The 13,085-nt window shown below is 39.0% G+C and overlaps 1 protein-coding gene across 1 annotated transcript; it reads right to left on the bottom strand.

The window, feature by feature from the left end:
* Positions 1-1,956: 1,956 nt before the first annotated feature.
* Positions 1,957-12,487, bottom strand: LOC101893357 (protein cramped). Its single transcript, XM_059121710.1, has 9 exons — positions 12,110-12,487; positions 11,645-12,054; positions 11,152-11,572; positions 4,875-5,078; positions 3,534-4,807; positions 3,303-3,473; positions 2,752-3,235; positions 2,538-2,686; positions 1,957-2,474 (listed from the first exon to the last, which is right to left on the bottom strand). Exons 2-9 carry the CDS (start codon positions 11,903-11,905, stop codon positions 2,373-2,375), a joined length of 3,066 nt encoding a protein of 1,021 aa, XP_058977693.1. The 5' UTR covers positions 11,906-12,054; positions 12,110-12,487; the 3' UTR covers positions 1,957-2,372.
* Between the last annotated feature and the right edge of the window lie 598 nt (positions 12,488-13,085).

Below are 13,085 nucleotides of genomic sequence, written 5' to 3'. Positions count from 1 at the left end.
TAAGAGTATCTTTCCCTGGAAATTCAACCATGAATTCTTCTTCTAGGAGCGTTTCCCTCATTCTCATATCTTTGACTCAATAGGACTCATTTTTGAATCCCTATATGTTTTAATTTGGGTAGTCCCATTAAAAAAAAAAATGTTTCAATGACCGAGTCATCCTAGATTGATCAATGATTTATGTTCTAGTCCCAGTTGTTCCATACTCAACACGGACATCCGTTTCCAATACGAATTAAGACAATTGCCCCATCCTGAACGTAGTGCTGCGACCAAAACTAACTTAATTTTTCGCTGCTCCATCAAATTAAATTAGCCATGCTTGCCATGGTGCCGTATACTTTATAAATCCCCAGGTATAAAACGTATACGCAGTGTACAGCAAAAGATACAAACGCTGCGCAGATCCACTCAAACATAAAACACTAAGCGACAACATGCATTTTTAATTATACCCTACACCACATAGTGGTAAGTGTATTATATCTTTGTGCATTTGTTTGTACCATGGAGAAGGAAGCGAGATAGACATATGCATGTCAATCTGTCTATGTATTCTTGTGAACAAAATGCAAGTCGCATTTAATATCCGATTAAGATGAAATTTTGCAAACAATATTTGTTTGACCCAAGGACGAACCCTATTGTAATTGGTGATAATCGGATCAGGTTTAGATATAACTCACATATATTTCGTGCACCAAATGACCCATATAAGTCCAAATGACCTGAATTTAGCACATCTGACCGAATTCAGTCTAGATGCAAGTACATGAAAATCTTCAGATATAGCTATAGCTCCCATACATATGTTTCATCCGATTGTACAAAAGCATTTTGGTTAGAATTTTCCTGGAAAAAAGTTATTCGTGATCGAAAACCACAAGTGGCACTCCAGCATTTATATGTGAATAAATCTTTTGTGTCTCGTACCATGGCTCGTTACCGTGATCCTGTAGCGTAGCTCGACGTCAAGGAAGTGCACTGAAGAAAACAGTAACATCAGCAGAAATGGTTCGAAAAGTAAAGAAGCGACTTGATCGAAACCAGTGCGCAGTGACCGAAAATGGCTCGTGAGCTGAACATATCACAATATTCCATTCGGCAAATATTAAATAATGAACCATTGAAATTTCAAGAAGTGCAAGAACTTACACCGCAACAGAAAGAAAATAGACTCAAAGGAGCTAAAGAGTTGCTTCGCTTGGCCGAAAGTGGTGAACTGCCGAATTTCGTTTTCTCCGCTCCGATGAGAAAACATTCGTTGTCCAGCAGTTTGTAAACAAACAAAATTATTGTGTTTACTTGCCAAAGGGGTCAGCTGAAATGTTGAAAATATTGACCACCGAAACTCAAGCGCCGGCCATGGTTGTGGGCCGCCATAACAGCGGATGGTCGCTCTCCGCTCGTATTAATCGACCGTAGCATCAGAATAAATGCCGAATATTATCACGAAAATATTCTGGAGCGTGTATTAAAGCCTTGGACAAGCAAACATTTTGGCCGCAAACCTTGGACATTCCAACAGGACTCAGCACGCGCCACCCAAGAATGGTTACAAATTGAGGTTCCTCGCTTCAATCCCCATGCATAATGACCACCAAAATCTCCGGTTGTGTCGGGAGTATTTTGGAAAGCAAGTTTGGCACTAAAAAATACCAAAGCCTCGTTCACCTCAAGCAAGCGCTTCACCGGGAATGGACCAAAATACCGCAGAGCAACATTCAGAATAATATATTTTCCAAGTATTGGATCCGCTGAGAAACAACAAAACTCATTTTCCTATAGTTTCACAACTTTTGTACTCGTAAGTATGAGTTTTGCCACCTTAAACTCAATCTGAATATTCCTATTTTATCTATCATTTGCCAACAAAAAACCCAAATTGTTTCAACCGTTTAATAAAACCAACTATTTTTTTATGTTCCCATTTATAATTTAAAATTTTATTTGTATATTGGTGTTTGGTTGTTAATTGTTATCATGTTTTGTTCCACAAAAGAAGGGTTGTTGCTACAGTCTATACATGTTTCAAATTCTCTCAGAAGTATGTAATGTTTATATGTATGAGATATAAAATAAAAAATATCTAAATGTGAGGAAAATATGAGTGCGAACTTTTAACTTAAACTTAACTTAAAGTGACAAAGAAAAAGGGAGAAAAAAATACGTCAAAATATACATACATTTTGAAATGCTAATACTTAATTTTTGTTTGTCGGTTAAGCAAGTAAAAAAAAATAAATAAAAACTAAAACATAAGGAAAGGGATGTTTATGCACATTCCAAGGTTCCAAGGGAGGAGAGGAGTATACTATGAAGCTACATATATGGTATGGTAGGGGGAATTATGGTTCTTCTTAAATTAAATATTAATCCTTTTCTTGGGTTGGTAATAAGGCCTTAATCTCTTGAAATTTGTGCCGGTAGTCAACGCTGCTTTCACTGATAACAGACATGCTCGAAGAGGGATCCTTAAAAAATAATAACATTTGTTACACACATTTTTGTAGCACTATTGTTAATGCTGGTCTTACCAAAATATCACGACTTGCATTGATATCATCCAAATGACCCAATAGACTAGTTAAAGAGAAATCGTTAATGTTTTCCTCCAGCCAACGAGAATTAGAAGTAGAATCTCTTACGAGGTGCAAGGGACTAAGGCTATTTAGGAAACTGTTACCTGTAAAAGCGGAAATAAAACAAGTTCAAAATTAAATTTCTGCTACAAGCCTCGCAAATACTTACTCGTCGACTCATCATAAGCACTATCAATCGATTGCACCGAACATGGACCATCTGTTCTGTCATCACCAGACTCTTCGAGCATATCATGATGCTGCTGCTGCTGTTGGTCATGGTGTAGCGCATGCAGTTCCACATTGGATGACAATAAATTTTGACTGCTATCACAATCTATTGATTCTAAAAATCTACACAAATCCTGACTATCCGTGGTGTTATCGTCTGTAATTGTGGTTGAAACACAAGAAGATGAGGACGATGGGGTGGCAAGATCGGAGGCAGTGGAAACATTTGATTTTTTAGTTGAATTCCAAGGCACTTGACTAGTATCGCGTAATGATGCCGAAGACGCCGTTATGGCTGAGGATGTGGATGTCGATGGATGATTATTGCTGTTATTGTGGCGGGATGGGGCATTGGTGTTGCCATTGCTGGGAAGCAAGAGCCTTTGCACTAAAATTTGACGAGACATTTTCTGTCTCGTCAGCTAAAATGAAAAACAAAACAACATTTGATTTTGTTGCTCTTTTAATGGCATTTTGAGTATTTGTTACCGTGGTTAGTTGCTTTACTGGATCTATTGTGGTTCGACGTACAGGAATCATTGGTTGTCTAAACATGACGCTGCTGCTACTTTCACTGGTTCTGTTTGGGCCCACACGTGTACAATTAACATATGACGATCTATTGCCCACAAAGGTGCCCGCAACCAAATCTCTTTCAAACTATAAACGGACAACAAGAAATTAGTATTGAAAATATGTTCTATAAACTCGATTACCCACCTTAGATTTAGCGGCATGATTTCGATCACAAGTACAGGGACGTTTACGCATTCGCTCACTTAAATTTGCTATCAATAGCAAATGTTTAAGTTTATTACTTAACATAACAGATTCCTTGGGTTCTTCGGTTGTGGCCACTGCATTCACAATTGTCTGAGATTCTTTGTGTGGCGGCACTGCATTACTGTTTGTTTTCGCCGGCCAATAATAATCCAATTCCAATTTAGAATCATGACCCAAAACTACATACAAATCACCAATGGTTATGTCACCAGCCTTTGAAGCGGTCCAGCCACTTCGTATGCTTTGTATGATGTCATCATTGAGCAATGGTTTGAATACTGAGCGTGTAGTTTTTGAGTTCATGGCTCGTGAAGTTTTGGCACGTACAGAAGACGCTTGGGAAATTGTGGTCGATGTTGTTGTGGTGCTGCTGGTGGTGTTGACGGCGGGGGTAGTATTGTTAATGGCATTGGAGTCGGTGCTGGATGAAATTGCGGTGGTCATGGGTATTATTGTCAAATCCTCTTTGCTAACATTTAGTTCAGTAGCCGAGTCTGAGAGTAATTCATGGATTTCATCACTCAATTCATCGCTGCTACTTTCAGGTTGTTTGCTTCCACTCTGGAAAGTGTCCAATTCTGTTAGAGACGAAGATGAAGGCATTTCTTCGGTCAAACTCTCGGAATTTCTAGAGCGTTTGTGTTGTTCGGGTGACTTTTTCTCCGAGCCACTTTCAGTGCGTAAACGTTTTGTATTTATTGATGCTGCTGCTGCTAATGCGGAATTGTTGCAGCTGGAAGACATTGTTGGCCCCGAGCCAGATGTGTTATTTGTTGTTGTACTTGCATGACGATCACTATTGAGTTTATCGCCTTTATGTGTAATACCCATACGTTCTTCATAGGCGGTAAGGCAAATGTTAACGCTACTTAGATATTCCGTGATGCTTAGTAGAGGCCGATGTATGGTTACACCAGGTTTGGGAAGAAAACATAATTCGGGATCTTGAACGATATTGGTTTCCGCTGCCGCGGCAGAGGTGCTGGAATCATTCGAATTCATTAGCCTGGCTTCTTCGGCCACGCGAACATCCATGCTACGCCATTTATGTTGAAACATATTTATGAAATTTATCAATTTCTTGTGTAACGGCACTGTGGTCCGGCAACGAGGATTCTGCGCAATCGACTGGACACGACCGAATGCTTCCATATTTGCGGGACTAATGATTACTTCAATTTTTGATGGTAGCCGTATGTCTTCCAAGGAATCTACGAAGGAAATGGAATAGTTTTTGTAAAAAATGAATAACAGAAATAAAAGAGCTATTATTCTTACCATCCAATTGATTGAGTCGTCTTAATGCCTTGCAAGAAGGTGTTTTTATGCGTATATTCTTGCCTTTACAGCGTACAGTCACATGACCGTGGTAGACCAGGTTCTTCAGTTTCATAAAATGTTTATCGGTAACGAATTGAAGTTTTCGCCTCATTTCGCCGTAATTGATGAGGGCATATAATTCCTGGGCAGGTTTACGTACCTCTAAAGGATAATATGATAAGAATAAAAGTCGTAAGATATTAAAGAATAAAAGGACATAAAGGTCCTTTATCGAAAGGTAACCCTGAGTCCGATTGACGTCAAGATTGAAGAGTGGAACACGAAAAGGAAAATAAATTATATTTCTTTAGAATCTGATTACAATAAGGAGGTAGGTCTATCTGGCGAGGACTTCAAAGTAAGGTCAAGAATTAGCAAAGTAGCGGATAGAATATTATTAAACATTGCTGCCACTCTTGGCCTCCTTCAACGAACCTCTCCTCGAGGATCTTAACGGTCTATCAAAACTATATTTCTCTAAAGATGTCCCAGTATGCTAACGCACGATCCACAAGATGATTTGCAGATAATTTATTTACCTATTGATAATGCTCTTAAACAACAATTTATTTTTTTCATCGGCATATTTCAGCAAATTTTTGGGGAAGGGTACCCTAATATCTATGGGGATGCAGAATATTCTGGACAATCTTATCAGGAATATCGCATGGTAAAACTTGCGATCAGCTCATCCTCGAGTAGATTGTATTTAAAATCAGCAGAACATGGCAATAAATCTATAAATATTAGATCTTTAACATTCTAATGGAACTACAGTGGTATCGACAATCGCATACCATGTAAAGAATAGTATCAGGAATTCAGTTAAAGATAAAATTGTCAAGTGATCGATTGAAGTCTGTTGGTTTCCGTATACTCAAATGAAATACAACGACCGTTTTTATATTAAATTAAGAATTCACAAACGTTTATTAAAATCAATTATACGAGCTTAAACTAGTACGCCTTGTCAGGTTGGCTTCGTATCTTCAACTTTTTACATTTTTAAAAATTCAGGGTTGTATCCGGGTTGCATGTAATCGTATATTTTCACATGTATGCAACAAAAGGTATCTACTACTACTTTTAACTTGACAACTCGGCCTTTCCTGACCTGAAGTCGTCCTCGGCTTCATCTTCGCTTGAAACATCCAATTCGGGGGAACATTCACACCATTTCTTCAACTTGTCGGAACTGAATACGGAACAGAATTTCCTATTCGTGATGTTTATTCCAGGAATGTCCTCTATCAGGTACCTGTCGTTGCCCAATACTCGTGCTATTATGTATGGACCTTTGTATTTAGGTTCTAACTTCCGGGATTCACCTGTCGCTGGTGGTTCATTCTGTATAAGGATCAAGTCACCTTCCACATACAATTTCGGATTCGAATGCTTGCTGTCAAATCTTTTCTTCCATCGTTCTCGTTCGCTTTTGATGTTTTCTGCGGCCATGATACGTTTTTCGTTGATGGAAATTTCTTCGTTTTGTACATCATCTTGTACAGCTGCTAACAATCGGTTTTGTATTAAGTCGGTGGGCTTGTAATCGAAAATCAACTCATTCGGACTGTAACCTGTTGTCGAATTTTTGGTTGAATTGATTGACCATTGTAAAACGTGAAGTGCCGAGTCCCAATCCTTCGGTTCTTCAGTGGTAGTTCGTAAATAAGACAGGATAAGTTGATTGACCCTCTCAACTTGTCCATTGGCTCTTGGTGTACGAACGGCATTCTTAATGTGTTGAATATTGTTTCGATCGCAATATTCCTCAAACATTTTTGACGTAAAAGCTGTCCCACGGTCCGAAATTATTCTTCGAGGTAAACCAAAGTATCCACTAACCTCATTTAAAACGTTGATGACGGGCAATGTCTTCGTATTCCTTACAGCTTTAATAACCACAAATTTCGTAAAGGAATCGGCGATTGCCACTATATGTGTATGACCATGCTTGCTTCTTATAAACGGTCCCAAGTGATCAATATGTACTTGCCTAAATGGTAGCGGTTCGACATTACTAAAATGTAGAGCTCCTTCGTGTTTACCACCTTTTGCCTTGTTGTAGCAACACTCTACACACGCTGCAATGTACTCCTTCATATATTTCCTCATGCGGGGGAACCAAAACGTTTGTTCGACTCGTGAGAGGCTTTTCTCCAACCCGTAATGGCCAATATCATCATGACAGTATTTAGCTATGCGCCATCGTATAGCCTTCGGTATGACCAATCGTAGTCCATTTTTCGTTTTCCGGTATAGTCGATGTTTTTCCAATAAGTATTCAGATTTTATCTGTTTCTCTTGCTCAGATTTCAATTCATTTCGCAGTACTCTCATAATATTCTTTATGTGGTCGTCGTTTAGCTGCATCGTGAGAATCCAATCATCGCTATCAATATTCATTATGAACCCTGCTGGTTCAATCTCCGTCTGTGGCTGATCCGGTGAACGGCTGAGAGCATCAACGTGAGCCATACGTGACCCTTGTCGGTGTACATACTCACAATCAAATTCAAGTAATTTCATCAGCCATCGTGCTACTCGAGGTTGTAATTCCTTCGTTGTCTTCACATTAGTAATTGCGGCACAATCAGTGACGATTCGGAATGGCTTTCCAAGTAAATATATACGGAAACGCTGCACCGTTTCAACCACAGCTAAAACTTCCAGCTCGTAACTGTGATATTTCGATTCCGTTTCAGAACAGTGGCGGCTAAAATAAAACACTGGTTGCCAATTACCATTACCATCGGACTGTAATAACACTCCTGCTAATCCGAGACTGCTAGCGTCCGTGTGCACCTCGTGATCTGCTTTCATATCGTAGATTGCTAAAACTGGTTCACTACACAAAATTTGGATTAAACTTCTGAATGCGTTTTCATGGTGTACGTCCCAACGAAATTTATTCTCTTCGCTCTTTCGTGTCAACATCGCAAGAGGTTTCGTAATGGCTGCATAATCCTTTACAAATTTTCGGAAGAAGTTAGTTAGGCCAAGGAATCGTCGTACTTCTGTTACATTCGTTGGTACCTTAAAATTTCTAATCGCTTTTACTTTTTCTTCTCCAGGTAAAATTCCGTCACGTGTAACTATGTGTCCCAAATAAGAAATCTTTTCGGCTAGGAACGAACATTTCGCCAATCGTAACGTGAGACCACATTTCTTAAGGATATCCAAAAATCTTTTTATTCGGTCCAGACCTTCATCGACTGTTTTACTGGGAATTATGACGTCATCCAGATACGCTAAAACTTCTCCTGGTTTCATAAAGCTTATAACTCGGTTCATCGTTGCCTGAAAAACTGCAGGTGCGTTTACCAAACCAAATGGCATCCGGTTGAATTCATAATGACCATCTGAAGTCACGAAAGCTGTGAACTTTTTCGATTCTTCCTCTACTTCAATTTGGTGGTAACCCATACGTAAGTCGAGTGTGGTGAAATAACGATTTCCGGCGAGTTGTGCAATCTGTTCATCCAGTACAGGCATAGGATGCGCTATACGTACGGTTATTCGATTCAACTGTCTATAATCTATACATAAACGGTGTTCACCATTTCTCTTCTCGACCAAAACAATTCCCGATGCATACGGAGAATTCGATTTCCTTATGATTTCGTTATCCAGTAAGTCTTTCACAATATTTGCCACAATAGGACGTTTGGCAAATGCTAGTCGATATGGCTTGCATCGTATTGGTTCTGGAGTAGTAACTTCGATTTCCATCTTCACTAAGTTACACTTACCCAATTCGCTTGACTTTTCTGAAAAACATTGTCGGTTTTCTTGAATGTTCAACTGCAACTTCTTATGCTCTTCAGATGTTAAGCCTTCGTTGATACTAATCGCATTTACGTTTTGCATCCAACACTCATCTCCTTCAATAATGGTGCGTCGACCTTTTTGGCATAAAACATCTCGACCTAAAAGAACATCATTCGGGATCATAGAATTTTCCACAACATAAAGGTTCACGTCGTAACTCGTCTCATCAATGTCAATTGGCACTTTAACCACCTTTGTGCACTCGTATTTGCCACCAGCAAAGCCATTTAAAACCATACTGCAATTTTCCGTTTCGCCAATTATCATTGCAAAACTTCGTCTGATCAGACTCCGATCACTTCCCGAATCAATAAATGCCTCAAACTCCTTGTCCTTTACTTTGACACGTTTACATAGTATTTCGTTGGACTTTACGCTGTCCCTTATATTGTTGACATTTGTGTTCAGGGTTTTTGTTGGACATTCACTTACACCGTGTGAAGTCCGTTTGCATATCGTACATCTATTCTTCTTCTGTGGATCTGGGCAGTCTACGGCTTTGTGACCAGTATTACCACAATTAAAACATTTGAATTTATTCACTCTTTCATCGCTTTTCCTTTCTGGGGCAGTTCTATTTTCATTGCTACGTTTCGTCTTATTCGATATCGGGTTCAGCACTCTTCTTACCTCGTTATAACTACAGTATGCGTTGATGTCACTCAAAAGTTGATTACAGGTAATATACTCGTTAGATATTTTCTGCTTCAATCCTTGATCATTAATTCCGTTGACTATATGCCGTGCTATGGATGATTCATTTATATTGCCCCGTTTTCCAATAGCATACATTCTGTAATAATATTCCTGCGGCGTTTCGTCGAACTGCCGTTTTGTCTGTGCCATTCTAATGTGTACATCGGCTGCATTTACATTTTGAGGGAAATCTAAAAGAAATTTGTTAACAAACTGAGGCCAAGACAGAAATACCTCTTGCAGTGAGTCAACCCAATACTTGGCTGGGCCAGCCATTTTCTGTTGCACTGCAAATATAACTGATGCGTCGTCCCAGTTATAAGCTGTCTTCAATAATTCCACACGTCGCACGAATTGTGAAGGATTAATCGATTCTTCAGATGACGGATTAAACTCTGGCAAAAGTTGAATTATTTCCTTAACGTTCCCAAAGGGGTTGTGCTGAACATAACGTTGTGAAGGCTGCATAACTATTTCTGACTGCGGCGGCGCTGAATAGACACTTGTTGCAAATATCGGCGGTTGTAGATATGCGTTGTAGGGCTGCGTTGATTGAACATATCCATTGTTCGGCTGCGTGAACACTCCTGTCGGTGTTGCTGTTGTAAAATTCGAATGTGTCGTTATATGTGTTGGTACGTTGTAGCATGACGTCGCTACATTTTGCGTTGTATTTCGTGGAAGTTGAGCATGTCCGTGCAATGAAGGTGTAAACGTTGGTAAACCAGCAGAAGCACACGTGTGGACCGTTGGAATTGTTGACGTAGTCTGAAATGCACCAAAAGAAGTATTCGTTTGAACATACGATGGAATCGAACGTGATTCCGGTAATATTGTCACAACGTTTGCCACGTTTGGCAAGCTAGGCCGTGTGCCTTGCAGGGACATATTACCATCCGGTGTCGAAAACGTGTTCAAAGGGGATGATGCGTTGTTCGGCTCAAATTCTGATTGTCCACGTTGCTCCATAGATGAACGCAATTCAGTTACCATATCTTCCAAATGCGAAATTCGCTCCTGCATATCATGAGGAGATGCGAATCCGTGCAGCTCGCTTTCGTTGTTGACTTCAAGTCGTTCGATCAATTGCTTTTTGTTACCACTTTGAGAAACACCAATTTCTCTGCATTTCGCTTGCAACTGCTTAACCGTGCATTTGTGCAAATTCTCCATATTTCTTGTTGGTAGACGCTTCTTCCAATAAGACTTGTCGTATCCCACTTCTGAGAAAAATGTCAAGTGATCGATTGAAGTCTGTTGGTTTCCGTATACTCAAATGAAATACAACGACCGTTTTTATATTAAATTAAGAATTCACAAACGTTTATTAAAATCAATTATACGAGCTTAAACTAGTACGCCTTGTCAGGTTGGCTTCGTATCTTCAACTTTTTACATTTTTAAAAATTCAGGGTTGTATCCGGGTTGCATGTAATCGTATATTTTCACATGTATGCAACAAAAGGTATCTACTACTACTTTTAACTTGACAAAATGATGAAGCTATTTCTCTATTAAAATACTATTTTCCATTTTATTTTTCACTGAGGACAGAGTAAAAGCAATTAATGAAGATCAATGGGAACATTAAGTTAAGAAGTCCATGTCTACCTCAAATAATTTTCCAATAAAAACTAAGACCTCCAACGGAACACTTTATATATAGTACTTGGCAAGCTCAAGTTAAATCAAATCATTCCACACTTACCCTCTGAGAAGCATATATATTTACAAATCTTATGATATGTCTGATAATAGTGCTGACGCACTTGATCCTTCGACTTGAAGGACACATCAACGGCCGGACTGCGTCGTTTCAATTTCGAGTTGATAAAATTTCCAATTGCCTCAAAATCTTTACCAAATTCATTGAGGGCATCAAAGAAATGATTCCTTTCGATATTCGACCAGGTGGGACGATTGGCCCGGACTTGTGATGGAGTCTTTTGCGTCGTTGAACGTTCGTCTTTGTTGTTGCGGCCATTTTCGCGTTCGTTTGTCGGTGGCGGAGTTGTGGGGCGGGTTTGTTGATCTTGGCGCATTTTCTGTATGACCCGAGCGCTGGTTCGTGTGCCATGGCAATTGTATGTGGTTACGGAACCCAACAACTCCTCGGTATCAGACGGAAACTAGAAAGGCACAAGAAATCAATTGGAGAAATTCCCACCAAAAATTATGTGCTTTTACAATTTCCAACTTACCTCGTTCAGATTTTTTCCTTCGACCTTTTTCTCATTGATTTCTTTGCCACGCGTCGCTGCCGTCGTTGCCTTTGTTTGGGACGAAGAAACATCGCCCGTTTCCGCCGCAGCCACTGTCTGCGATTTTTCCTTTTTTACTGCAGCACTTACCACTACCAGTACGTCATCTTTGTTACAAAAGTTGTCTGCCGACGATGTCTGCTGCTGATGAGGCTGATTGTTTGTCACTATTTTCTCTGCAACCAAATGACCTTTATCCATTTGTTATAGTTCCAGCAGATTCCAATGGTCGGTTCATGTATGTATCGATTGGCTGGGTTTTTTCCCACGTTAACCACTCCAGATGAGTTTCGCACTTTGAGCAGAAGGTTGGGTTTTTGGTACGTACCTCCTCCTCTCTTAAATAGATTCTGTATGAAAAATATCAAGATGGCTGTCAGAAATGTTTACTATATTTTCACCAACATTTTCCTTCGCTTTCCAAAGGATTTCTTTCGAAGTCACTTTCACAACTTAGAGGCGGGAACTGGGCGAATTTACGCCAGCAACTGGTGTTGAAACTTTGATTTCGATTTGTGTTACAATAAAAAAATATATAAATATGTTGTGTTAAATATATGCTGCTGTTTTGCTCTCTCTGTTTATTGTCCTACTCTCATCAAGTCTGTTTTGTTGTATTTATTTCTTTTGTATGTTTGTAGTTGCCACATCCGACCAAAATCAGATTTTTGGCGTAATTGAAATATTTGTCTGCGATAGTTGAAGGCGGGAATACCAAAAGTTTTTCGATTGTTATGGCAAGGCTATGAAAATTAACGGTCGGCGATTTTGTTTTTACAAATGTTGGAGGTATGTAGGTTCACAACAAAAAAAAAATATGTTACCACTTTGGCAAAGATAACGAGCAAGATGTGTAATTCAATGCAAATATAGAAGTTAAATTTATTTTTTATTATTTTTTGCAAAATGTGACACTCGTTATAAGCAAATATTCATGCCACAATTCATGGTAGAAGAATGCAGGTAGATGCATCAATGCTAGTGAACATTGATATGTCAATTTTTTTTAAATTTTTTGTTAAAAATAAGCACATCTTCATATTTTTTCTTATACGATGCAAATTGCAGGTTGTTATCACAAGCATTTTTCAACTATTCTTACAAATTTAAATAGTTTTTCATTCAAAAATTTTAATTCCAAAATTGGTTTGACAGTTCATTGTCCCAGCAGCTGTGTCGATGAGACTATCTGTATTATTCTACCATGGCACAATTACAGAAGTACTCTCATACAATTATACGATTACAATTTATTTTATTTTATAACCATAAATTTTCAAATTTAAATATTGTAGTCCGTCCTTAAATACGAGCGTACAGCTGGCAAGAAATGTAGTTTTATTTCCGACAAAATATTTTTTATTGTTTTCACGCATTTTAG

This window comes from Musca domestica, unplaced genomic scaffold, assembly GCF_030504385.1.
Source record: "Musca domestica strain aabys unplaced genomic scaffold, Musca_domestica.polishedcontigs.V.1.1 2, whole genome shotgun sequence".
NCBI classification, from domain to species: domain Eukaryota; kingdom Metazoa; phylum Arthropoda; class Insecta; order Diptera; family Muscidae; genus Musca; species Musca domestica.
This window is presented reverse-complemented; position numbering and strand designations above follow the sequence as displayed.

What these genes read in the sequence shown, in the direction of transcription:
- LOC101893357 (XM_059121710.1), bottom strand. Translation starts at nt 11,905, where the DNA reads ATGGATAAAGGTCATTTGGTTGCAGAGAAAATAGTGACAAACAATCAG. An exon ending in ACGACTCAATCAATTGGATG is followed by an intron (nt 4,808 to 4,874) that starts GTAAGAATAATA and finishes TTTCCTTCGTAG; the next exon opens with ATTCCTTGGAAGACATACGG. An exon ending in ATGCAAGTCGTGATATTTTG is followed by an intron (nt 2,475 to 2,537) that starts GTAAGACCAGCA and finishes TTATTTTTTAAG; the next exon opens with GATCCCTCTTCGAGCATGTC.